Source organism: Amblyomma americanum, chromosome 1, assembly GCF_052857255.1.
Source record: "Amblyomma americanum isolate KBUSLIRL-KWMA chromosome 1, ASM5285725v1, whole genome shotgun sequence".
NCBI lineage: Eukaryota > Metazoa > Arthropoda > Arachnida > Ixodida > Ixodidae > Amblyomma > Amblyomma americanum.
This window is the reverse complement of record NC_135497.1, coordinates 123,006,039-123,033,827: the sequence shown is the minus strand read 5'-3', so window position 1 is coordinate 123,033,827 and position 27,789 is coordinate 123,006,039. Positions and strand designations below refer to the sequence as shown.

Below are 27,789 nucleotides of genomic sequence, written 5' to 3'. Positions count from 1 at the left end.
TCATGGCCTGGGTCGCTTTTGGACCAAACCAAACCAAACCAATAAAAGAATGCGGGGCCAATGTGCTCAGCAGTGAAAGATTTCTCGCTGCACTACATGGATCATCATCATCATCATCCCCATCGCGATCCTCTTTTTTCTCCTCTTCCCCTTCCCCAGTGCAGAGTAGCACGCCAGATGGAGGAAAAACGCTAAGGCGCCCGTGTGCTGTGCGATGTCAGTGCACGTTAAAGATCCCCAGGTGGTCGAAATTATTGCGGAGCCCTCCACTACGGCACCTCTCTTTTCCTTTCTTCTTTCACTCCCTCCTTTACCCTTCCCTTACGGCGCGGTTCAGGTGTCCAACGATATATGAGACAGATACTGCGCCATTTCCTTTCCCCCCAAAACCAATTATTATTATTATTATTTTCCGGCCAACCTTTCTGCTTTTCCGTCAGTAAACCCCCTCTCTCTGTCGCTGCAGGGGAGATGAAGATAGGGCGTTCGCTTCCCCCTTCCCCTCCTCCCTTTTAAATCCCGCCTGGGTCAACGGTTTCAGTTAATGAGGTAGGCTAATTTTCAGTGAGTCTGATATTACAGATCAGTAATTCTTTTCAAGCTTGCTCGAGCGCGACTGGTAGCGGGAAAGCTGCTCGTAATGCAGCAGTGGATTTCCAAGCGGTATGGTATAGACATCAGATGCAGGAGAACGATGGCCAGAGAGACGTTTGCGTGATAAAAGCGCTCAACAATCACCACCGTGTCCACAAGTCTCCGACCTAACCACAGCCAACCCAGCAGGGCTCCTCGTCGAAAAGCACGATTGCACTGATCTCGCTCTCCTTAGGTTGAGAAACGTTAGCTGCAAACGCACCCGCGCCCCCTTGCGCGATGTGGGGAGAGAAGGAGCATCGCCCTCAGCTTTCTATGCCTTGGCCGAGAACGTACGCACAGGCGTCGGAGAAGGTGCCGATCGGGAAAAGCTTGCATCTCCACTTACGCTTGCAGCTGCCCGTCGCTTCCAGGGTACGCGACTAGTGGCAGCCATTCCCCCCCGTGGCATGCCTGAAATGAGCATCTCGCTGCTCTGTGGCTGGGCTGCGCGGCCGTGCCGCGGTGTTCGGTTGCCGGCGCTCGCATCACGCGCCGTGGAGATCGAGAGCGAGGGCGGCATTCATTCTTGCTCTCCTTTGCCTTGCGGATAACAGAGACGCGAGATACGCCGATTCGTTCGTCATGCGCGACGCCCGGGAGAAGCAGGGCCACCTCGGGTGGGGACCGCAGGCGCGCACACTGCTCCGCCGGTAAGGCGATCGCCTCTCAGCCTCGCAGGCGAAGGCCCATCTGTTGGTTGTTTATGTGTGCTCGTTTATGGCGAGGTTGGCCGCTACTAACCTGCACGTTTATGCTCTGGCTTGACACTGCTAGTAAAAAGCTCCGCGTTCTCCTTTTAAGTGGCAGCAAGCGCATAGAAAAGTTCTAGACGTTGCGAGCTGTGGTCGCCGATGTTAACTTGCAGCGTTCGGCTGTACTCGGTTGAGCATTTCCTTAGAGGTTTAACAGACGCTGCAGTTACCAGCAACAACTCCAGGGTACATTTTTAAAGCCTCTCGCACGAAACAATGGTTTGTGACGGGCGCCCGCTTGTAAGTTTGGCAATCTTCACAGACGGACAAGCAATCCACAAGTTGCCGGCAAATTAAGCACAGTGACAATGCGCGGTTAGTTTCGATAATTACAGTGCTGATTTTGTCAGCCCCAGCAACAGCTTGGACCTCTGTGCCCGCTAATTGTGAGATACTATCTAAAGGAGTGTAGCAGCCGGACAGTTAAAGACGCGATTAGTTTCGATGGTACCAATGGGGGCAAACCTATAGAGTCAGGTTAGCTCTTTAGGTAGGTGGGGTAAATATCTCGTTAAGGTGAAAATGTTTGCGAAAGATTTACTTAAAGGGCACTGCGTATAGGTTTAGTGCTAGTAGATTGGACCATATTGGTAGAGCCTTATTTAACTTACGTATGACGCTGTGCATGAGACACTATCTTTTAAACCAAGCGTTCAGAGATCCTTCCAGCTCTAGGTCTCCTAAGGTAAAAATTACTCCCTCGTCACATATCATCGCAGCAACAATACCATGGTACAGCCGTTCGTTGCTTTGATGAGTAGGCGAAGGCACGTGGAGCGCATTTACCAGCTCACAGTGGTCAGATTATGCCCCGCTGAAAGCGTTACGCATCTTGAAATCTTTCTTTCAGCAGCCATCTTTAAATGAATCACTGAACATGTCCTCCTCTTCTTCCGCAGTCTTCACAAATTATTCTGCGAAACTCAGTCGCGCAGGACAGCCTTCAGCAGATAATGTCGTGGTGTCTTCCAGCGCTGCGCTCTCGGAATGAGTTGAAGCCATGGAGCCATCGGTGAAATTTCTTATGCCGGGATCGATCCCACAATGCACGTCCTAACAGAAGAAGCAACCCGCAGTGTCCATCATCCGGAGCAACGGCTTGACGTCGCCGCGTGCCGGGGCACTAATTCGGCCTACGTAACAACTTCGCGTGCGTTGAAATTACTGCGCGCAGCTGCTGCTCTTCAAGAGGGCTTTCAACCAAGTGAGAAGTTGTCGCTCAGAATTTCGCCTATCTCTGCCACCAACTGCAACATTAGCGACAACACTGCCGACAAGACAACGCTAGTCCTGTGCCGCAATTTCTGACAGCCTTCATTGGCCATTCGAGCCCACTTCGCAGGTCCGGCGGATCCCAGTGGGTGGATGGAATCCTAAGGACAGCAGACTCTGCCAACAGAAGACGTCGTACGTATGAGTTATGTACTTGGCTTGCATTTACGCCGTCGTTGGCTCTTTGGATGTGTTCTCGGGGCTTTCTTGAAGACTAGACCTACATAGCTATTACTCGCGGTAGACTGGCGTTTTCTGAAACTCCGTCTGTGCTTCTAGCCTGGCAGTTCAAATTTATTGTTGCCAATCCCATGATGCCGCATCTTGGTCCGGCACCAGAACTTTTGACACTGAGCGCAACGGATAGGGATTTGCACGTTGCTTCGTGCAAAATTCCCGCCGACACGGTGCCAGGCAGTGTCAAGATTCTCGAACGCCCGAGCCACGAGCAAAGCGGCGCGTGTGGCCTCCTCGTGGCCGCACTTTCTTCTCGTGCACACGATGGCCTAGGTGCGGAGCGAGACGAGCGTGCCGCCAGCCGCGCCAAGCCTGTGCTCCTCGGGGACGACGTTAAAGACGGCGCCACGGACGGAGCGTCGGAACCCGGCGGCGCCGTCCAGGCGCGCCGCAAGTCTGCGCAGACCTGCTGCTGCGGCGACAAAAGCGGCTTCAGAGCGCCGAACATCAATAAGGACGATGTGACGGGGATCGTGGTGGCCATCGGTGGCAGGTGAGTCGAGCCTCTGCGTCGGCTCACGGTACCGGGTGCCGAAAGAGCACGCTATTCGGGCTATTTTGTGATGTGTGCGCTCACGTTTTGCGTATTAGGGTGCGTAAAAGCGCCTTTCGGGGCCGTTGAGCAGGGAGCAAGGCAGAGTACGTAGGAATCAAGTCAGCGCGAAAGCGTAGCACCTAATTCAACGTTGTCATACTACTTGCAGCCAGCGAAATTCTGGCAGCCGCAACGCTTCTAGTACGCCGTTGTTCAGTGCTTTAAAACTCTAGATGGGAAGCAGTGTCTGTAGGCTTACGGGGTGTGGTTGATAACGCCCCGCGCATATCACCGGCGTTCTTTCGAAGTGTAGTGGCAGTTCGATTCCTTTTGAGTTCTTCTGTGCAAGATTCGCAGTGGCCTTTTAGGGAATAGCGAGATACTGTTCTATGGCGAGACAGGGTACGAGGCGATACAGTTGGGGATGTCTTCTTCCTTGCTTTTCCGCGGCTGTGTTTTTGGCCCCTGATATTCTCATTTCTTCGTGTGTACACCGTGTAGATTATGTGAATAGAATAGGCATGCCAGCGTCAGCACGCTTAACACGAGCGCTCGAGCGCCCGAGCGCGTGCCTTCCACTGACATTAGCGCCGCTGGGTGTCGCTAGCTGGGTCTGAGACAATGTTAGGGTGGAAGCAGGGCACGAGCTTGCTCCAACTGGCGCAAGCATGGTCTTGGACTCAGCGCCCAGCGTTCAGGGTCAGCAATATCAGCGCAGCACGCGTAATCGAGCATTCGTGTTAAGCGTGCTGACGGCGGTACTTTGTAACAGTACGCAATTAGTCAAGTTTATTCTAAGAACTTGCCGTCTAAAAGTCATCCTTTTCAGCTGCTTATTTGTCCCTAACAGCGATTAAGCAAGAGCAATTGTGGTCTGGGAAGCCTTTTTACGCTACGAGACTGTTTCGGAAAAAGCTCGCACCTCGGGCACAGACGGAAGAGAGCGCAAAAGTGTCAAGTTTGTGCGGTCTCATAGTCTTCATCCATTTCCGTGTTCTGTACGATGTCAGTGCACCCGCCGCGGTGGCTCATTGGTTAGGGCGCTCGACTACTGATCCGGAGTTCCAGGGTTCGAACCTGACCACGGCGGCTGCGTTTTTATGTAGGAAAAACGCTAAGGCGCCCGTGTGCTGTGCGATGTCAGCGAACGTTAAAGATCCCCAGGAGGTCTAAATTATTCTGGAGCCCTCCACTACGGCACCTCCTTTCTTCTTGCACTCCCTCCCTTATCCTTTCCCTTACGGCGCGGTTCAGGTGTCCAACGATATATGAGACAGATACTGCGCCATTTCCTTTCCTCAAAAACCAATTATTATTATATGTCAGTGCACTTTAAGGAACCACAGGTGGCCAAAATTAATCTGGAGCCCTTCATTACGGTGTCTCCCATGTCCTGCTTTGGGACGTTAAACACGACCTGCAATTCCAATACGACCATTCATTGTATGGATGGCTTGCACCGACGTAATATCGGCTGCTATATTGGTGGACCAGGAGGTCAAAGGCTGCGTGCTTATCTAACACTCTAATCCGCTGATGATAAGTCTGCTTTGATGTGCACTGTGGAAGTCTATGCCCTCGCCACCGTCATGGCTTCTGTGACGTCACATTCAACGCATTTATTGGTTAGCGGCGAGCAAACAGTTTTTCGCATGCAGAAATTGCTTCTTAACCGGTCGCGCTTTCTGCTTGGTTTTCCGCTGAAATGTGAATCAAAGTTACCAATTTCTCGAGTGCCGAAATGTTAATGTGCCATTAGAAGGGTAGTGAACAGCTCCCTGAACCTACTTCTGCGAACCGCTTCCTGCATGTTGCTGTCACCGCAATGCGTAATGAGTGGTGCCTTGATCGGGCTAGTGCATGCATTCCCGCTTCTTGTGGTCGCCGTAGTTCGCAAGGCGCGCACTAGGCCGGCTTCATTTATGGCAATTTGCAGTTTCTTATTAGCGAGCTCTGAGCGTCCCCTTGAAAGGTCCATGTTCGCAGAACTGGTGTAAACATTTGAACAAGACGGAACTTGAGATGTATAAAAGGCATTTATCTATTCATAACTCCATACGCCTAGTGAAAGCTGTGTTTTCGAGGATAACCCTGTGCTCTTCATTACGCATTCAACGCTTCGTGTCTCTTTTGAGGTATGCTGCGTTAACTTCGGCGGTTTTTTCTTTGTTCCTTAGATGGCGTTTATAAGCGTACTCATTACCAACTATAACTTACATCTCATACACTCGCAGGTTCCCCTGCCTGCACATCGGCCTCTATGGGCTGTCCGACATCGTGAGGTACTTCGTGGCGCTGGATTTCGCACAAATCAGCAGTGGTGCCAACGGCGAAGTCGATGTACACTCACGGCCCTACTTGTGCGGTACGACCACACCACTTCGCGTTCTGGCTGCGAGTAGGTTTTGTGGCTTGAGCCACTTGAACGCTTTGTGAAATGGCTACCAGGCGGCTGCGGCAGGACCGCGAGTGGCGGCGCATTGATTTCTCAGATACGGGACGAAGTATAGAATGCATTTAGCATCTGCGCTAGAAAACGCAAACAAAAATACGAGCGAAACAAACGGGATAGGGCACGGCCTTGTCCCGTCTGTTTGTTCGCATCCTTGTTCACGCTTTCTTGTGCCGCTTATAAAAAGTATCCTATATCGAATCGCAAACTAGCCTGCTTTTCTGTAAACTATCGACAGGTGCCCCCGAGCTGACAAAGGAAAGGAGCTGGAATGATTCCCGATATGATAAAAAGGAGGCCTGCATTTTGTCCTCTGCCAGACGCTGCATAATTATGCGCCAGGCGCTCCATGCTCGCTAAATTTCTCTGCGTGCCGTCAGGCCACCAAAGCTTCTTTCTGTCCCCCTTTCATACCTTTTCTATTTTGTGGCTCGCCCTGACTGTCCCCTTCCCATCAAATAACGGTCATTTTGAGGAAATGTCACATCACCTCAAAAGTGCGAACTTTGTTGCAAGGAAAAGCTGGTGTCTAGAGTAGCGGGCTTTCTTGAACGCACTTATCCGGCGCCCGATATCCGGCTCAAGCGTGCGTTGTATCCACAGTATAGGCAGCAGTTCGGGAACTCAAGCTAGCGCAGATCGCTAGCCTTTACTTAGAGAACGGTACACTGGCGGAAGTTTCGTACTATAGCCGGACGCAACTCAAAAACAAAGTGGCGAATGCCCCTCAAAGGAGCTCCCTCCTGCCAATGACGCCGACAGTTTTTCGTGACGCCTCGGTTAATCTGTCGTTAATCACCTGTAACGCTATCGTTAGAGAGGGTTGACCACGCATTAACTGCGATGCAATGAAAATCGACCTCTGCTGAATGACCTCTATTGATGGTCGTTTGTCCCTTGGGTACTGAGTCGTATCCGACTATAGAAGAGCTCACTCGATACACTTAATCCCATATGTGCAAAGACTTAATTATTGCTATTTAAAAGCTCCACACGTGTGGACAAATCCGACGGTCACCTAATCTGAAGTGGGAGGCAACTTCTCGAATACAGCAGATTGGACTAAAACGAGAATCAACCAAACTTTTGTTTCTTGGAGTGTGTATTAGCTTGCGTCTCGGGTGTCTTCCTCGCCGCATGATGATATCACTAGGGTAAAACGGCTGCACTTCAGTGGCCAGTATTCGTAGTTGGCGGTGGCTGGTTTTTTTTTATTCAATTAATTTTTTTGCATTCTGATTGCTCTTTCCAGTGGCGTTGTTTTGCATGCTCATTCTTAAGCCGAAATAGATGAATGAAGCGACTTTTTCATCCTTCCTTCCCAAATGTGAAACTGTGCTTATAGAACTCGCCGCCACATTTTACAGATCCATACTACACACCACGGCCAAACAACCGGTTCGGACTCGAGTGGATGGATGACGTGCTCTTCTTCAACCTTACCACCATTGCGAATGGTGGCATCGAGTTTGGCGCCGTGAGTTTTTGTTCTGACGTCTCGCTTGTAACTTACAAGAATGTCACTAGAAAGTGCGATTCCCGAATGTTCACTATGGTGAGAAAGTGCCATATTGCACCCACTCTATTTACTGAACGCGCCAGAAGGATCAGAAAATTAATCCTAAGTAAATAGAATAATTTCCTGCCCGCTAGAGCTTGAATCGCATGTTGCAAAGTTAGAGAAAAAAAAAAGAAAACTGATGTGACCAGAGAGAGATTTTTAAAAAGGAAGGAAGCCCCGCCGCGGTGGCTCAGTGGTTAGGCGCTCGACTACTGATCCGGAGTTCCCTGGTTCGAACCCGACCTCGGCGGCTGCGTTCTTATGGAGGAAAAATGCTAAGGCGCCCGTGTGCTGTGCGATGTCAGTGCACGTTAAAGATCCCCAGGTGGTCGAAATTATTCCGGAGCCCTCCACTACGGCACCTCTCTCTTCCTTTCTTCTTTCACTCCCTCCTTTACCCTTCCCATACGGCGCGGTTCAGGTGTCCAACGATATATGAGACAGATACTGCGCCATTTCCTTTTCCCCAAAAACCAATTATTATTTTTATTAATAAAAAGAAAGGAAAGTAATCTTTCGCCTTCATTCTCCGCCCTCCTTTACATCAAAAGCTAGCCCAACTGTTGCCTTTTCTAAGTTTTCTTTCCAAACGTTTTGCTCAGCTACTACTGTAAAAAGCTCAATTAGGTTTGATTGTTTTAGCCCTCGTTCCTTTTTTTAACTTAACTAAAAATTGGTTCTGTAAAAAAAATTAATAGATTTTAAATTTCTTCCCGAAAACATAATTTTTTCTCTCTTTTTGGTGGGATAAAACTCTTCTAGAAAAAAACCTGTGTAGATGTGTACCACTCTAGTTCAGCAGACATTGTTCTAATAATGGGTCAAAATGTTGGGGAAACATTTTGATATATAGTCAAAGAAAAAAAAAACAGATTTTACTGAGTCTTGGAGAAAACAGGATGCACAAAACATCTATTTAGTGGCCATTGTAGCGATGTAACCAGTACCAGTGCCTATTTTACGCTTTGCTTGCCACTTTCCTTCTGTGGTCCCTTTTGTGATATGTTCTGCATATCTCTTGTGAAGTGTTTTCGATGGCGGTCCACCTCACGCAGCCATTTCATGATGTAACATCCTTGAGATGTCACAAATTCCTAGGGATACCACTGGGCGTGTCACAGGATGTAAACTGGAGCCACGCATCACTGAAACTTAGCGATGCGTCCAACATGGCAATTCAGAGACATGCATTTCAATAAATGCATTCTTTGGTTCGCGGTCAAAGACGACTTCGATAAAGGACTGCTCTGGCATTTTGGCTTCGCCTGTGGAGACACTTCTTAAAACTTTCCGGCTGCTGGTCGGTAGCCAACATGTGGGTCAACGTAGCCCGAATAATATTAAGCTTGTTTTCTAAGCTTGCAGCCGAAAGCAAAATAAAACGTCCCAAGTTACCGCACTCAAGTGAAGAAATCGCGCGCCCCACACAAAGTAGGAAGAGCACTGAGTAACGCATGCCCTAAACCAGTAAAACATAATACGTCCCTTTTTGACTTGCACTGCTGCTGGTAAATATTCAGCCGAGTTTAGGAAAATTCCCAATCTTGCTCTAGACGCGAACTTCGAGCAGAAATTCACGTCTGTGAGACATGAATGTCAGACACTGAATAATGCTCAAGATTTCCCTATCTGAGATAAACAGAAAACTAAAAATAATTTTTAAATTTTTGTTCTACGTTAAACTCCTTTTCTTTGTGAATTTCTGTTATCTTTAACGTTCTTTGCGGTCAATTACGGATAGCCTAAGACCTTGCTGACTGCATATACGCTTTCGAAAACGTAACTGCCGATGCTACCAACGTGAACCCTGCTAAAATTTGGGAGTCGTGTCATGGATGATGCACTCCCACATGTTGTTGGAAAGATTTCATGCAGAATTTCGCTAGCCCGTGTGGGAACTACCCACCCCAAGAGCTGAGGGGGTCACAAAGCGGAATTTTCCTTTGCGTGCGTTCGCGGGCTTGCAGAAGCACACACCCGTAAATATGTAACTGCCTGGAAACGAACTATTGGGAAAACGTGGGGTACGCGTAAACAAAGTTTCCCTTTATTAAAAATCCATGCTTTTGATGTCTAGTCGGCGAGTTATTGGTCAAGCTGTCTTCAATGCTGAAAAAAGTGCGTTTTTGGAACCCTTGGACGTCACCTTAAAGGGCAACTGCACCACTTTTTGATGATTCCGCTATATTCTAGGATTTAAATCGACATTGGCTGTAGGTAAAGCATGCCAAGTGTTTTTGCGCTAGCGTCTAAAATAGTGACGTAATCGACGATTGAACTTTAGGCATCTCTCCAATGCACCAGAGAAGTGCAGGCAAGTTCTGTGTGACGTCACGGAAGGCAGGATTTCAAATTGCTGCTGTCGTCAACCACACCCTGCTGTGCCTCGTCTGATGCTTCCAAACAACTCTCGGCTGGCTTTGCCTTCGGTGGATTTGGTTTTTTCCTTCAAAACAAGAGTTTGTGCATTGGAACTGTACCGGTACCTTCGATGACGTCATCATGGGTCCCCCACATGGCGCTGTGTGCTGCGGAGAACTTGAAAGCAATCACGATTTTAATCGACGATTACGTCACCATTTCACATACTAGCCCCCCCCCCCAAAAAAAAAAAAACTTCGCATGCTTTACTTGCAAGTTTCACACATTGGACCCCTTTAAGCTCGTCGATTTCTAGAACCTAAGCAGTCGCCCTTTAACACCCATTCATATATCCGCACCCTGCCGTTCCTTTCGATGCTCCAGCACCGTTGGCGCAGTGGCACTGAACTGAAACCTCTCGTGGCCGCGTTTCCATTGCAGGGGCCGATGAAAGTCGGCGCTGAATACGAGCCTGCACTTCGCTTGGTGGAGCTCCGCTATGACGCATGGCCGGCGGGAAACTCGACCTCACGCTTCTCTCTGGAGAGCACCGCTTTCCTCGTTGTCTCCCTCAGCAGCGAGGTGAGTACCTGATGCGAGTGTGGGCGGTCTCTAGAGGCTCAGTCATGGGGGAAGTGAGGACAAACTGACGCTGGCCTGTATCGACAGATAGCCGCGTTCCAACGGCAACGAGACTGACTTAACTGAAAACGGGCATTATAGGCTTAAATGGTAAAATAAAATGAAATACAGGTACCACGCCATCAATGGATATTTTCTCAACCAAATTGTTGTGACATCAAGACCCCTTAACCACGGATCCATGAGGCTGGGCTACAGAGTCATTCACTTCCAAGCGATGATCACGGACTCATTTTGCGGTCTTGACGTCATGAGATTGAATCGAGTGGCACGAAAAAAAAAATTGCACACTATGTCGTCGTAGAGGGTATACATGCAAGGATGAAAGGCTTTGCAGTACCGGCGTAGTACTGTTTATTATCGGTTATAGACGCTAGTAGCGGAATTCTTAACATGGTTCTCGGCAAGGTCATGCCACACCGTACGACACCGCGCAACACTACTGCGGACTTCGCTGAAGCGCAGAACGGGACAGACGCGCGCGCTCACGAGTCAACGACTCAGGCCTGTGTAGCCAAGCACAACCATAACATCCACGGCGCCGCTTGGGCGCGTTCACTTCATTTTTTTTTTTTGATGCCATGCGTGAGCGTTTGCGGCCGATGACGGAATTATTGTAGCACACAGTATTACAGCATTTCCGTCGGCAACCCGACCTTTTCCTTGATAGCAGAGCCTTTGAAAGTCACATCGCCCAGCTTCCGCCCCCCGGCGCACCGGTTGCTTTAGCGTTACGTTCTTCCTCCAGTTCGCCACGGTTCCCGGACGATGTTCACCTGAGATTGCTGAGAACTGGAATTAAAAGCATTTCTTGCTTGAAATATTGCATTTTCAAATTCAGTTTCCTCCGGAAAAAATGTGTCTGCTGAACAATCATCGACGTGTCTAGAAACAGCTATACAACTAGTTTTTGCTGAGGAATAGAAAATGGAAATGAAAATTGGCTTTGGGGGCAAGGAAATGGCGCAGTATCTGTCTCACATATCGGCGGACATATGAACCGCGCCGTAAGGGAAAGGATAAACGAGGGCGCCTTAGCGTGTGCTGTATAATGCCAGTACCGTTAAAGATCCCCAGGTGGTCGAAATCATTCCGGAGCCCTCGTCTGCCGCGGTGGCTCAGTGGTTAGGGCGCTCGACTACTGATCCGGAGTTCCCGGGTTCGAACCCGACCGCGGCGGCTGCGTTTTTATGGAGGAAAAACGCTGAGGCCCGTGTGCTGTGCGATGTTCAGTGCACGTTAAAGAACCCCAGGTGGTCGAAATTATTCCGGAGCCCTCCACTACGGCACCTCTTTCTTCCTTTCTTCTTTCACTCCCTCCTTTATCGCTTCCCTTACGGCGCGATTCAGATGTCCGCCGATATGTGAGACAAATACGGTGCCATTTCCTTTCTCCGAAAACTAATTTTCATTTTCTACAGACCGTCGGCGTTCATTGTGTTCATTGGTGTTGGCGTTGACAGCGTTCTAGACTCCGATGATTTTGAGTAAAGGAAGGCGAATAACTGGCTCCCTGGGACAGTGGACGCCTCAATCGCACTTTGAGGTACGTAGCTGTGGTGAGAGAGAGCGAGATGTGGGCTGCATGCATTAGCGCTGACAACGTTCTGGAAGACACGCGGCACTGCAGCAATAGGTCGCAGGCAGTGTTGATTGGACGACCGACCTCTCGCGATCACTTGCCAGGGTGGCAGGATGGACGCACTGCATATCCAGTGTGCGGAACGCACTCAGCATTACAGAGGTCAAGCCGTGTCTAGTTTCCCGATATACCTCAGCTTTCGCTCTCTAACCAGGTTTAGCAATATTTGGACCGCAGCTAATTTTTGTATCCCGCGGCCCCTGTTCATCATGGACTTTATACAGAGCGTCCTACCACTTTCTATGCTTAGCCAGTTCTATTCTTCAGCATGTATACAAAAAATTGTATCGAAAGCTGGTTTTGGGGGAAAGGCAATGGCGAAGTATCTGTCTCACATATGAACCGCTCCGTAAGGGAAGGGATAAAGGAGGGACTAAGAGAAGAAAGGAAGAAAGGGGTGCCGTAGTGGAGGGCTCCGGAATAATTTCGACCACCTGGGGATATTTAACGCGCACTGACATCGCACAGCACACGGGCGCCTTTGCGTTTCGGCTCCATCGAAACGCGGCCGCCGCGGTCTGGTTCAAACCCGGGTCTATATCTTCACTGCAGCGTTTCGGCTACAACGTTGTGAATGCCAACGCATACAGCGCACACTTTTCACCACCGCCGCGCCACGTAGGTTAAAGCGCGACCGAGGTGTCCTTTGTCCCAGGGGGCCAGTTATGCGCCTTTGCTTTGCTTTCGAATAATAATAATAATAATAATAATAATAATAATAATAATAATAATAATAATAATAATAATAATAATAATAATAATAATAATAATAATAATAATAATAATAAGGGAAGGGTTAATAATAAAGGGAAGGGTTACGTTTTTTTGTAGCTAACGTAGGGCGGTAAAGGCGCGCTCACATTAGCGGGAAAACGCGCAACGCCGGGCGTTTCCCGCGTGCCGCTTCCCGCCCAAGCCGGTTTTTCTCCCGCGGACAGCCTGCTCTGCCGTCCCGCAGAGCGATGGGTTCGGTACCTATTTTTCCCGTGCCGGTGACAGAACAGCCAATGGGCGCCGACCGTGAACCGTGACGTCGGTCCCAGTTCAGTGACCCCGTCGGCGGAGGCGGAGGCTGCGCGCGTCCGGCCGGCCCGGCCGGGCACTCGGCGGCTGCTTTGCCAGGGCGACGGGAGGGGAGCTAGCAGGGTGCGCTTTCCAGTCTTCTCTAGTGTCACGTGACTATCCCCTTCTCTTTCTGCTCGTTCGGGTCCTCCCTCAGCGCCTCCTCTCTCCACATCCCAAGACAACCGCAGCGAGAAAACGCGCGCGAGGCTGCGAGGCAGCGTCGACGTTGACGCTGTGCCGGCGCGGGAAGCTTCCCGCTAGTGTGAGCGCGCCTTAAGGCGTTTCTTTTTTGTAGCGTAAGGAGTAAAATATTTAGTTAAATTTTTTCGGTAACGCTTATAACACTGCTCGCGCTAGGCAGATGTATTCCCTTAACACTGCCAATACCTCGCTGCTTGTCGTATGCGGTTGTTTCCTATCCAGAATGTGGAACATTGCTTTCGACACTCGGCTCATACATCTCGCTTTTGTCTCGCCCTCGTTTCCTGCAGTTACGTGTAAGCAGCAAAGCTATGATCAGCGATTTGTTGCTCGTCCGCAAATCGGAGATGGTCAGGTGAGTTAACGCCCCTCTTTTGGTCACTTTCAAAATTCACTCTCAAAATGAGGTACTACAGCGCTGCCTGATGCCAGGCCAGGAGTCTTTTTTTTTCTTATTGCGCCTTTGTATGGCTGTTGATGGTCAGTTTGTGGCTTTATTTCTTTAAACTTATTTGAAAAACTGTTCGCCTATGAAACTGCTTTCACTAGTTTTGCCTCAGTCGTGATTTAAAATTATCTTAGCCTAATTAATTTTTGCCTAAATATATTGGCTACCTTGTGGTGAGCACTCACAAACGCACGAATTTTCTACTGTACTACAATCGGCGATTTTTTTATTACTGCTGTTATGAGCGTAGTGCTACATGCAGCTCGGTGTTGGGGCGTCTTCTGTGTGGACGGAGATAATGGATCGTTGCACCAGACTAGCGCAATAGTCGGAACAGTCAACCCGACTCTAACCACACGTTTGCAAAAACAAAAGATGCGAAAATAAAGGTCAAATCACATTGATAGCCACCTTGAAGTGGAAAACAAAAGCATGAATAATAGATTCGTCCAGCCATGTCTTTCATAGCAGCTGCACTCATACGACTGGATCTCCTGTCGGCATGCACCAGTTTCGCTCACTTCGTCCGCGCAGCTCAAGCCTAAGGTTGGAAACATCTCTAATAGTATACGTAGAGCGTTAGGCAAGTTTGCTATGTGCGATGTTCAAACGAGATACACCGCGCATAACAGGAGAAAGTGTAAATGCGAGTGGGCAGAGCTATATGACAGCTCTTTATTTTCCAAACACCACGCATAATGCGTTCTGGAGTCCAAAATAACACAAATAAGCCCCGACACTGCATATCACAACCGTCGCCAATTTCTGCCGGAAGAGCTTCTTCATGCCTCGTGGGTCTGTCCAATTAGATTGAAGAGCACCGCAATGATGTCGGCAAGAATCGTACGGGCTCCAGTGCTCTGGCAGAAGACTCGCAAAAAAAAAAAGGCATGCAGTCGCTTGGGATGACATGGAAATCGTTGCTACCGAAAGAATTTGTCATCACGACTGCCCCCAAATCAGTGATAATACATTCGACGCCAAATACGCTCAAAATAAAAATAAACCTTCACCCGTTTTCTGCAAAATAATTAGGCCGATTAGTCAAAGCCACGTAAGCTGCATCTTTCACGGCTGGTTCTTTATTGTTAACTGCTGGTTCGAAATATATTTTTTTACAAAATGACCGAAGGTTCATTCAAGGAGGTTTATTTTAGTGATAGAGCTGCGCAGAAGTATTTATAACTGGCGTTAGCTGTTCCTTTCGTTAGTTCTTATTAGCTTTCTATGGAAGTCACGATGAGTCGTCGCTTGAAGAGGGTCGCACTAGTGAACTTTCGTGTTGTAGAAGGTCACCTGCAGAAATATTAATCCATGTTGCTAATAATGATTAGCATACCCCGTGTTTCCTTGTTAAAAGCAGGATTTCGCGAAGTTATGGTTTACCTGCCTACCGCCAGACCACTCATACTGCATACGAGAGCTTTTTAAAGCCTGGTGGGCTATCGCTTTTTTACTTCCCTTCTGGTCACTGACAAACTCGCCCTTCAATGGGCTGCCGGGCAACGCGACTGAATGCGAGCCCTTTCATGGTAGTGTTGCATACACCCGCTTCGCTATGGTTGCTTTCCCCAGGAACGGTTGCCGTCCGCTGCAGCCACCCCGACAGCAGCTTCAACCACAGCATCCGCAGCATCATCTGCAGCAACAAGCACAGCATCAGGGGCCAGGCTCTGGCCGCATCATTTGCCAACAACGATCCCCTCTACTGGCGACACCCACACTGCCCCCGCAGCTCCAGGCCGAGTGGTTGAAACTCTTCGAGCTGCGGGACGGCATTCGCAGTTCCGCAGCTGGCAGGCTGGGAGGAGAAGCAGCGCCAATGCCTCCAGGCCTTCTGGTGAGGGTGCGATGATCGATGGAATCGGCGTACTCGAAACGAGACGCTTATTTAGAAATACTACAGTGCTACAGTCTTACTTGCTATTGTGTTACCATTCACTTCTCATTATAACCTTGTCTCTAGAGATGCGCTTGTTTTACTATGCCTTAAATAAGGGAGTAATTACTCATCGGCATCCACCCAAGCGCAGCCATACGGATACAAAGGAAAGCTATACAGCTTTCTCAGAAACTTCGTAGTTTAAAAAAAAAATCGTTCTGGTCCGGAGTTCTTTAACTACAAGTTTATGAGAAACCTGTGTAGCTTTCCTTTGTAGCCGTAAGGCTGCGCTTGGGTGGGTGCCAATGAGTAATCACTCCCTTATTTCAAATCTGCTTCACCTTGCGGGATTCTCCTAAACAATTGACTAACTATGCCTTAGGCTGTCACGTCATGAGCTTACTGGGCGCTGCAGCTTTGAGCGGGCTGATTTTCTCGTTCGATGCTGCATTCGACATGCACTAACATTACACTTTAGCAATTCCCTTGTGATTTCCTGCCCTGTCGTCTTTAATACTTCATTAGCGCATGTACTACCCAGCTGAATTGAGAAGCAAAGATGCATATGCGGTATTTTTCTGCTGTGCAGCGAGGCATTACTAACAGCAAAAACCAAGGCAACTGTCTGCTGAGCAGCTGGTGCCAACATGCCATTCTGCGGCTTCTGTATCATGATAGTTTTCCCTGATAGCCCTTATGGTAAATTTCCGGTCATAAAGAATAAAACTGATCAGTTGGCTGCCACCTCATCTGTGAGAACTCATGTTATAATCGGTAAGGAATCGTGGCTCGACGGTAGCGTTCTGACTCAGAAGTATTCCCCGCTGGTTATGATGCGCGCCCTAGCAACAGACATCTGCATGCTCGAAGCGTCTTTCTGTTAGTTGACTCGTCTTTTCGCTCTTCGCCCTCAGTTTGCTGCTAGTCAGTCTGGTGCAACAATCGCTTGAACAATGTACCTTTATCTTCCCCCTTCTCCTGCCAACCTTGGTAATCACTCTCTGAATTTCTGTTTACCGTAAGTAACGAGCTCCTTATTGGTATGGACTTTAACATGCCTGATTTCAAATTGGCAGACAATAAATCCGCACAAACCAATCCGCATTGTCTTTAGCCTTTCACGAGCTGATTACTAGTAATGGCCTTTATCAGTACGTCAGCGATCCTCCTGGGCAAACTCGGTACTCGTCTTCAGTATTAGATTTACTTTTCTGCGAGTAACTTCAATTATTCGTACGCTGTGTTCATTTCGGGAATAAACGACTAAAGTTGTGCTGTTGCCAATGTACAGTATTCTCTCTGTTTGGCTTCGAATGGTCGTCTTAGAAAGCTTTTTTTTCTGATAGGGGTGACCATATATGTCATTGAATATGCACTTTCTTCTTTTTTTCCCGGTTTTAACTACCTCAGCCAGTGTTTAGATTGCAGTTCCTTCTGGAAGGTACTGATGAAGAAATTGGACCACAAAACTGATCAATAGATTCACTTTAAACAAATTTCCGGAAAGCAGCACCCGACAAACCGTGGATCACACAACAAACCAGATAACTTACAAGCAAAGGACACCACCTTCTAAAATCGTACCAAAAAAAAAACAATAACCCTGCTGTATTGCAATCAACGCGTGTACTTCGTAATGCGTTAAAAATTAAAATTAAGCCTAGTAAGGATAGCTACTTTAACGGATTATATTCTTAGCTGCGTCGTAATCCGAACAGATTGTGGAAAATTTTAAACATAATGCTTGTAAATTGGTCGCAATCCCGAAACTAGACGTCGACGATGCGCTCATTGCTAATGATGAAGATATGGCGCGTGTTTTTAACGCATATCTTCAATTAGCGTTTGCGCCAATGTACTTCAGGGAACTTCCGCAGACTCGTGAATCTGTAGCCGTAATTATTTCTGAATTGTTTACTGCCCACCAAGGTGTGCTAAAAGTGCTTAATAATATCAAGACCTCGTCTGCCGGTGGTTCTGATGGCGTGGCTTCCTGTCCTAAAATCATGCGCGCGTATAATTGCCCAATACTATAGTCGCCTTGTTCAGAAAATCCTTTAACTCTGCCTGTTAGCCCAATTATTGGAGAACTACTAATGTAGTTCCAGTACATAAAAACAGCTGTAAAGCCCTGCTGTTAATTAACGAGTCTGAGAAGTGCTCGTTGCACAACGTTAGAATATATAATTTATAGTGCAGTCATAATATACATTGACCAATGTAAATGTTTTACAGCTGCTCAGCATGGCTTTAGCACTTGTTTCTCTTTATCTGATCAGCTGCTTGAGTTGAGTAATAACCTTTCTCTTCTTCTGACCGTGGTTATCAAATATTTCTCGACTTTACAAGAGCCAGCCTTTCATTCCCTACCTCATGCATTGCTACTACATAAGTTATCCTGTCTCGGCCTTCAATCCACTGTGCTTGACCGTCTTCATTTGTGTCTTGATGGCTGAATGCAGCATGTTTTTATCAACGGTTTCCACTCCGATTATGTCAGTCTATCCTCTCGTGTACCACACGGGTGGATTTTGGACTTTTCTTCTCGATTTATATCAGTGATATTGTTTTTGATATTACCTTCAAAGTTTGGCTCCATGCTGTCGATCGCGTGATTTATCACGACATTGAAAGTTCTGATGCAGTAAACCTTCATCGCGATTTGCATTCAATTCGATTTGCGCTTTAAATGGCAAACTTCCTTAAATAACTCAAACTGCCAGTTTGTCTCGTTCACTCGAAATCATGCTCCAATTCCAACCACATACTCATTAAATGGCACTCATTTGCAAAAGAAAAAAATGTCTGAATATGAGTGTCTTGGAGTTTACTCCTTTCTAACTTTATGTTAACGAGACAGGTTGATAAGTTGATCCAAAGGTTGAAAAATGTTTAATTTTGTGAAACGTAATTGCCATAAAGCTCCATATAATTTCAATAAATCCCCATCTAATGTCAAAGAAGTCTTGTTTCACTCAAATAACACCTATTCTTGGGTATGCCAGTGTAGTGTAGGACCCCTCATTTGCTATTTTCTTCGATATGCCCGAATGTGTCTGAAACAATGCCGCCAGATTCGTGTCTGACGATTACAACTTTTTAACCAGTGTCACGGTTCTTAAAGACGGCCTGGCTTCGGATCTATTATCTAAGCGTAGAAAACACTTCAAGTTGGGAACCGATGTATAGAAGCTATATTCAAATGATCTACATTAGCAAAAACCAGTAATTGCTCCAACCTCATTTTTTATCTACTCGACGATATCAGCAGCACAAAATCCGTGAAATTAAATGTCTGATTTATGTATTAAAAAGCGTTTCAGCTGACAAAAACTTCTTTTTTTTTGCTGACGATCAATGACTGCAACAAGTTACGTGCTGGCATGGTTGAATCCTCCACTTAGATAGGTTCCGCGCATTCAGTATCTGATGAGTGACATGTTGCGCTGTTGCCCTCTTATATGGTAGCGTGCGTGCATGCACGTGTATGCATTTGTGTATATTTTATTATTGTTTTCTGGTCACTGTATTTTTATTTGTGGCCTTAGCTGCGTACGAGGTTTTTCTCATTCCGCCTTCTGTATCGCCTTCGGGCGCCGCAGGAGTGCGCACCAAAAAAACTTCGCTTGCAGTCGGCGTATGAAAATCTACCTCGCTGTCCCCTTTACACAAAAGCATAAATCTGGCTAATTGTATATTAAATTAGGAAGCAGAAAGTTAAAATATTGGGCTTAGTTTACAGGCGCTCTTCGCTTTTCATTCCGGCTTCACAGTGGAAAAAAAAAATTCCAGGCTGACTACACAAATGATAATGTAGAAACTCAGTGCTAGCTGCATGCGATAATGATTAAGCTCAGAACGGTGCAGGCCACGCGTGATGTCCACGCAAGTTCCCGCTGCCCCCCACGCTAACCGTACTTCCCATTCAGCCCCAGCAATTTCCGCCGCCGGCTCTGCCAGGAGCCCCCGTCCGACCGCCGGCGCTTGGTGCTCCCTTCCCGCGTCCCATAGACTCCAAGCCCTTGACGGCCGACTACCCTGGCGGCGCGTGGAGGCCGCCGCACTTACAGCCAGAGAATCAGCAGCTCCTGCAGCTGAGCCACCAGTTGCCGCAACCGATCTGTCCCGGAGCTTGGTGCACGGCCAGGCAGCTCACCTGCTTGGCAACGGCGTCGCACATGAGGCAGGGCCCCATGTTTCAAGGGATTCAGCAGAACAGTGAGGTATGACACCAAATTCATGAGGTGAAAAATGGGGTATACCAGTATTACAGCCATAGCTGTTGGTGGCTCATTTCCAGTGATAATAAATCGGTTAGGAGGAAAGGAAAGGCGCACAAGTGATTTGCTCTGCGTGCAAGAAGCAAGGACCGGATTTCGTGATCATGTGGGTTGGCCTTGTGGTCCGAAGAGAGGAGGAGATGGGGAGAATGAGGTGGGAGAGGGAAAGCACGCCAAGAAGCAGTGAGCTGAACACATGATTTTATACCCTAGGGGGAAAAGTACGACTTATCAGAACATGTGACACTGCTATCTGGCACACGAAGCCCCGCCTCTTCACGCACTGACACCTCTAGTAGAGGGTGTATGCTCGCGTCCTTACAGGTCACATGACTCGCGACATCTTTGTAAGGCCGTTCCTGTTCTTCCGTCTACGGGTGAAGGCGTCTGGCTTATAGCGATAGCACTCTGTTTAGTGGAAGCTCAAATTTTCCGAATAAGCACCGGATCTCTCTTAGAGCTGCAGCCGTTAATCCGCGGCAATTTGCAGTATGGTAGTCCACAAGCTTGCAGACAGTGATGCGAAGAAAGCAGGTGCTTGGCGGCTATCTTCACGAGTTTTATGCTGTTCCCTTATGGGGCGCACGTGTCCCGACAGTTGCTGGCAACGAGTAGTCCTTCCAATGTTGTAGCGAAAGCTACATTGGCCATGAACTCGAAGTTTCGCCGTGCTCGCAGTCCCACCGTGGTCGCACCGCACCACGTGACCACCCATGTAACTGGTCCCGTGACCAACCGCGTGACGAACCACGTGGCCAGGCGCGGCGCCACCTCCTCGCCATCTGGCGTGACGTCAGAGGAGTAGACGCGCGCCGCGCCGTCGGCTTCCAACCAAGCTATGCCTTAGCTTTCGCTACGTATATCCTTGCATAGCCGAGTTAAGCCACTGCTAATTTTTCACTTTCTACCAGTGATAGAACGAATTTTTCCCTGCAACGCGTAACAGCGTGCGTTCATGCTTCGAGTATGTCTTCAGTATAATTTCGGCTGTGGCGCGGAGCCGGAAAGACCGAAGGGCGAGACGCCGATCATTCTCCGCCTCCTCCTCCGAGCAGCTCTGACAGCATCGCTGCTGTTCTGCGATGCGAGCTATACTCACGAACAGCGTTTTGTGGCTCTGTAGGTCAAGGCTGCTGGAGGACCGAAGCGCCAGTGTCGTTCCGCGCCAGAATATAGTCCTTATGACGATAGTGACGAGGCTGACCGGTTTGCCCAAAAGTTTTTACCCCTTTACCCAGCCCTCAGGATTCCAAGAAAGGCGCGGGTTACAGTAAACAACTCTCGCTTACTGGCCGGACAACTTAGAACGTCACACGGCACGGGTTGACAAAGGCCCGTCTACTGGCCTTTCCTCCGTAGCCTTGGCTATAGTGCCGCAAAATCGACCGCGAGTATAGCGGCCACTTCGGCTGCGCCGCTTACGCGGGGGTTTTCCACCTGTGCGTGTGCGCTGGGCATCCTTCTCCGACCACACCGCGCAGCCTCGACACCAACAGATTTCAACAAAACAGAAAACTGGCCGAGTGGGAAGCTGTTCATGATGTTAAGCGGGCTCAAACTTTACGAATACGAATCATGCCCTGTGTCTTCTTTCTTCGTCTACGCAAAGCATGAGCCCACTAAACATCACGACCGACAATAATAGACAGTTTTAGTATAGCGTACGCAAAACCTTTGCGTACGCAATAAAATAGCGTATGTAGAATGCGCACGCGCAGAACGCTAAAGGAAGCTTAGCGTACGCACGCAATTTTCTGGAAATAGCGTACCGTCTTTGCGGGGCTTACGCGTAGGCAACATGGCGGCACCCTGCTTGCCCGCTTCGGTTCTAAAATACCTCGTCGTTGCTTTATTCGGCGCTCAACTGGCTGTAAATGGTTTCATTCGCTTCCGCTTCTTGTTATCTCATTCGGACACAATGTTATATGTGATAAGTTGTCGGTAATTTTCAAATAGCAGTCTATTTTCAAGCCTGTAAGCCTAACAACACTCTGTTTACACTGTCGTCATGGCAACGGCCATTTGTGTCATTTTTGTATGGCTTGAGGGCATGGCGTGGAAGCTGGAAGAACGATCTGCAAGTTCTAGCCACCCTACATCCGCCAAAGAAATAGAAGACGGCAAAAAGCGCGTGCTTTGTCGTGGCTTAGTTTGGAGCAAATCGGCCTCAGGGTTTTTTTTCTCACGTGTGGTGGCGCTAGGTACTTGCCCAAACGTGTCTGAACCTGTATGTTGTTTGTCCACTGAGCGCCTGTTGCTGAACGGTCCGCAAACGCTCATCTAAAAGCGTCGGTCGCGCTTTGGATTTAGCGTGCGCAACAGTCTTGTGTCTTGCGTACGCAAAGAACGCAAACGCTATACTAAAAATGTCTAATAGCGGAGGCGTAGACACGTGTCCGCAAGCACAGTGGAAGCTGCGGTGCCAGCTGGGACGCACGAGATCGTGAAATGTCGCGAACTCCGTGGCTGAGGGTGGACTGGCGTGTACATTTCGTCGTGGAAGTAGCATTTCGACTGAAACTAAATACAGAATGACCATGCACTGGCATTTCGCTTCTCGTCGCCATGCGGTTGAAACTGCTCGCGAAGCTTCCATTAGTACTGCGTAGCCCTGGTGCAATTTCAGCGGAAAAAGTCGTCTTAAAACATGACGTCTTCACTGACTGCGATAAATTATTGTTGCGAATTCTTTCCTCAATGTATTGAGAGATACATTACCTCGGTCATAAATACCATGCACCCTCGTGTAAAGACCGCACCTGCTTTTTTTAGATTTTGACCGGGTGCCCCGTGACACGAAAGCCGCATTTACCCGCTCAGTTATTTTTTACCCGACTTCGGTGGAAACCAGATCAGACCAGGAGGCGAAATTCTAGAGGCCCGTGTGCTCTGCGATGTCAGTGCACGTTAAAGAACTCCAGGTGGTCGAAATTTCCGGAGCCCTTCCCTACGGCGTCCCTCATAGCCTGAGTCGCTTTGGGACGTTAAACCCCCATACACCACACCACCACTAGATCATACGTTCCCCATTTGCGCGACGAGCAGTATTTTACGACAGATTAGCGCTGGCCTGGCGAATCCTTCAAAAAGGTAACGCACTGAAAGCCTGGATGATAAGATGACCAGCGGGGAGGCATTGCTGGACAAGGATTAAGCCTTCGTGTGATAACGATTCTACGCCAAGTATGAAGGAAGCGGTTCCTCATCGGCTGGTACCTGCCGTGTGTCGCAGGCATCTGCCACCATACGACAGCTCCCAACGGGAATGTTCCGCGCGAACAGAATTATTCACACACGGGAAGGAAATTACCCTTCTCGACTTCCTTTTTCTCATATTATCGGCTGCCAAGTTGAGGGAAGCAACCCTTACACGTGTGCGGCTCTTAGACGAGTGTATACGGTAATTAGTGAGCGTTTCTTTTGTCGGTGTATTAGGTTCCTTATAGGCTAAGCGGGTTGATGAAAGCTGAAAGGATCCAGAAACAGTAGCATAACAAAATCTCCCAACCGCATACGCTGGAAAGAAATAGGTCAGTACACAGGCTATTCAGAATTACGTTTTACGGATTGAAAAAAAAATGCTAAGAACAGTACACGAAAGTCATTATTGCAAATGGGTTATGCGACCAGGCGGACACAGTCAGAAAAATTGTCATCGTAACCTAGCAATTAACTGTAATTCTTTAAATAACTTTTTATTCGCTGCGTGCCGTTAGCGGTCATGCGCTGCACACCGGGGAGGAACCGCATGTTGAGTGCTGCGGTCTGGCATTCGTAATTAATTACACGGTGTGACTGAAATTTTAGGCGTGCATATCTCGGGACACAGGTGCGTCACAAAAATTGTTCAAAGAGAATACAGACATACACGGAATACAGACATGCATATCATAGACATGCACGATAACTGCACTGAATAAAATGTTAATTTTAGTTAATTACTCGGGTAACGATGGCAATTGTTTTCCTGTTTGTGCCCGCCTGCCCTCATAGTTCGTTTACGATAATGGGTTTCGTGTACGGCTCTCGTTATTTTTTTTTAATTCGCAAAGCCTAATTTTGAACACCCTGTATACTTCGCGAACTACTCTGACGCCAAAACGCAGATTTGCTGCGTGACTTTGGTGGCTGCAGCAAGCACAAATTGCTGTTGAGGCTTGTGAAAAGTAAACCATCTACAATATTCCAGAGCTTCTCTCTCTTCTGAGTTTTTTATTGTCGGGAATCTGCGCGTACTGAAACATAACGTATCTGTAGAAAAAATGTCGGTGGAAATTACTGTTAGTAAAGGGGAAGTGCGCGAGAAGTTATGCCGGTATCAAGTGCTCCAAATTAGCAAGCCTAGCTGTGTATCGAATTGAATGCGTGGAGCATGTTTTGTGATTGTTGCTGTTGTAGTGTCCGGCGTCGTGAAGTATTTAGCATGCAAGATCGTGCTTCACTTCACCACGTTCGTTGAGACAGGTGGCATATTCTTTTTTTTTCAAGCAGCGCAACGACTTGTTTCCCACGTCAGCTCTTCAGGCAGCTAACAAGTAAAACGTGAGCAAGTTCTCCCACGCGCAGAAATCTTCAAACCCTGTTCTAAATCTCAACACCGCCAACGAGAGAATGACTGCTATTTACACTGAGCGTAGTGATGTGGCTATATTGAAGGAACTTTAAAAGCTATCCTAAGCCATTTTAGTAAAAGAAAGGGTCGTCATACGGTGATCTGGACCTCTGCTTGAAGGTCGTTGCACTAACTGAACCGATGAGGATAGCTAGAATTTAGTAACTCGAGGCAATAGCGATGGTTCGTCACTGTCAGCTGCGTGCCCCAGAGCACCAGGCAGATCGCTCAGCCTTTTCATGTACCCGTACGCAGGCATTCCCACCGCTGATCCCGGACCCAAGAGGCGTCCCACTGCTGCCACATCCCGCACTGTCCGAATTCCCCTATGGCGCCGGCTTGCTGCCGACGCCTGAGTTTCCACCACCGCTGCTGCCATACGGCCCCGTCTTAACGCAACCGCCCCCGCACTACTGGCTCAGCGGTCCGCCGCCCATCCTCAACGCGCTGCCACCGATGCGGCCCAGCTACGATCCGATGCCAGCAGGGTACCAGGACTGGATCGGGCACGCCAGGAACAACCTGCCCAGGCAGCCGCATGCTGCTGCGTCGGGTGCGTTTGCACAGGGGATACACTCATATGTTGGTGGTTCTAGTCGAGTGTTATTGAATCGAGGTTCCCGTTTTACTAGGGGTAATTCTTCAGGGATCAGTCCCCGAGCGGCTTTTTCCTTATCTTCATTACTGACACAGCTAAAAGCATTAATTGCAGCACAAAAATCCGCGCAGATGAGTGCATTGTTTACAGAGTGATTAGCAGCGCCGAAGAGCATCTGCCGTTAAACTGTTCACTCGAGAAAATAACCAAATAGTGCAACACTTGGGAAATGACAATAATCAGGCAGAAATAAATTTCCATGACAGTAAACATCCCTAAAGTTTTTCGTACACTACTAACGGCTTACAAGTAACGCAGGGTCACCCCCATAAATGCTCAGGCATCACGCTAACTTCTGACCTGATGTAGGACACTCATTGCTAACATCCCTCCCGTCTGCTCATTTACAAAGACTAAACAAAGTGAACAAGGTTTGGGCACGGAGCCTCAGGGTGTTTAGCCAACGTTTCGACAAGAGGGCTTGTCCTCGTTTGGGCAAAGCGTTCATCACTGGCAGGGGTTAAATAGGCATCATGGAATCACAGCGCTTGCAGACGAGAGCACTGTGTCCTCGCCTGCAAGCGCTGTAACTCATCTGCAAGCGCTATGATTCCATGACGTCTGACAAGAACCAACTAGCCCAGCGACATACCCTGCATAAGTTAAATAGGGCCTTCGCTGCAAGGAGGAAGCCCCGCTGAAGAGGAGGAGGGTGTGATGTGAAAAGGCTGGTGTGTTGGGAAGCGTGAGCTTAACAATCTGTTGTCCAGGCACGGTCGCTGCAAAAGAGGATCACATCGGTTTGCCTGCAAAACTGCAATAAAAAAAAACGCCACTTCAGCAGAACAAAATCTAGGGGGTCGACTTTAAAGGCTCTGCGTGTCCATGTGTGGGAAGCTGAGACAGGTGGCAGAGTATGTAGAGGTTGTGTTTACCCGGCCTGAGACTTCTTTTTGAAATACACGAACAGGGTTTGGTACACGCAATCAGTAACTAGCATCAGAAACCTAGAGAGAGCTCAACACGAAGCATTGTGAATCATTCATAACAAATTCAGGCGTACCGATTCCCAGACCTCCCTTGCAGCGACATCCGGCCTTGCGACGCTGTCATCGAGAGTGAAGCAGGTTCATCTAAAGTTTTTATTTGGTTAACTTCCAAAATACCACGAAATTGATTTGGCGAAATTCATGACCACCGCAGCATAAACAACCGTGTGCGCTAACCGAGTACCTTGTCACGTGGACATAATCAAGCATTCGACTTTCTCAAGAACACCGAATGGAGGGGTCTGGATGGCCGGGTCACATTGCTAAAATTGAATCGCCATCTTTCTTCGTGTACGCAGCAGTCTCCGTCGATGCGAAAAATGTCCTTGTTACAACTTTCTATGATGTAAAGGAAGTTGACTGTATTGTGAAGTTTTGCATGCTTATGCCGATTATTTTGTTCTTTCTGTTGTTTTTTTGTTACTGCCAACTTGCCTCCTTTGTCTACTTACATCTGTTTCTCATTCCTGCTTTTTGTGAAGTATTTGTTATTGATTTTCCTTTCTTCATTGTGTTAATTGCTCCTGCTATGGTCTTGCAACAAGACCAGTAGCATTGTGTAAGTTATAGTACTAAGTTCAAATATAGCTTTCTGTAAGCACGGCGCTGTCAGTGTTATGTAATAAGAGCCCAGCCTAATGTCCGCAAGTTTTTGAGAAGAGTGTCGCATACAAGGATTATGGCTGGGCATGAAATCTAATGGGCAAGCTTAAACACTTTTGGTGTATAAATCTCGCACGCACAGTGTGTCGCAGTTCAATGCGCCATTAAATTCTTCCAGTCGATTTGCGGGTGGGACACACGTGCGGACAGCACCAATCGGGCCTTTTCGACTGCAGGCCTGGACGTCGAGCAGCAGCCCGAGCCCGACATGGAAGTGGCCATTCAAGTCGGTATCTCGGTCTTAGAGTCTGACGACGAGGATGAGCTATTCGCTGTTGGCGGCGCGGGCCCGACTGAGGCCAAGCCAGACTCCTTTCTTGCGCCATCGGAAGCCAACGCTGCATCTCCGCCATGACGCATGCGCAGCCTTTCTCTGAGTTTCCTGCATTTGTTCAAGCACTAATATTAAATTACCAGAGACATGCTGTCCGTCTACGCGGCTGACAACAATTTTTTGTCCGCTTTCGTTTCCTCTCTGATCTATTGCTTTATATCATTTTCGGTATTCACCTTCTTTTACTTCCTTTACAAACTTTCATTGCTTCTGAGCCATACCAAGAAAATGCGCTGAATCGGCTCTTAAGTTAAGCTCTCAACGGGATGCAGAGTAGCTTCCTATTCGAGCCTCACAATTCTCGAATGCGCCACTTTCATTTCTTGACTGCACGCCGGTACCTTGAAGGGTAACGTATGTTCTAAGGTGTGTGAATTGACACCTGTTTACGCAACGGAACATTCGTTATTAAGACTAATGCATAAGCTGCTTCATGCGCATGTCTCCGAGTGATGAGAGAGCACGTGCAGTAGGACCTGCCTGCCGTTGTGCGTTTGCTGAACGTACTATTATGGAAACTATTAACTGGAACACATTTATTGTATTGGGAGCTCGTATAACGAAGCA

At 48.2% G+C, this 27,789-nt stretch overlaps 1 protein-coding gene across 1 annotated transcript; it reads left to right on the top strand.

The window, feature by feature from the left end:
• The first annotated feature begins 1,218 nt into the window (after positions 1-1,218).
• On the top strand, positions 1,219-27,338 carry LOC144113506 (uncharacterized). The gene is made up of 11 exons (XM_077646608.1): positions 1,219-1,286; positions 2,731-2,795; positions 3,171-3,390; positions 5,667-5,797; positions 7,252-7,361; positions 10,248-10,388; positions 13,647-13,711; positions 15,380-15,644; positions 19,616-19,909; positions 24,834-25,131; positions 27,065-27,338. Exons 1-11 carry the CDS (start codon positions 1,219-1,221, stop codon positions 27,241-27,243), a joined length of 1,836 nt encoding a protein of 611 aa, XP_077502734.1. The 3' UTR covers positions 27,244-27,338.
• Positions 27,339-27,789: the final 451 nt, after the last annotated feature.

What these genes read in the sequence shown, in the direction of transcription:
- LOC144113506 (XM_077646608.1), top strand. Translation starts at nt 1,219, where the DNA reads ATGCGCGACGCCCGGGAGAAGCAGGGCCACCTCGGGTGGGGACCGCAG. An exon ending in CTCTGCCAACAGAAGACGTC is followed by an intron (nt 2,796 to 3,170) that starts GTACGTATGAGT and finishes ACGATGGCCTAG; the next exon opens with GTGCGGAGCGAGACGAGCGT. An exon ending in GCCGCATGCTGCTGCGTCGG is followed by an intron (nt 25,132 to 27,064) that starts GTGCGTTTGCAC and finishes TTTCGACTGCAG; the next exon opens with GCCTGGACGTCGAGCAGCAG.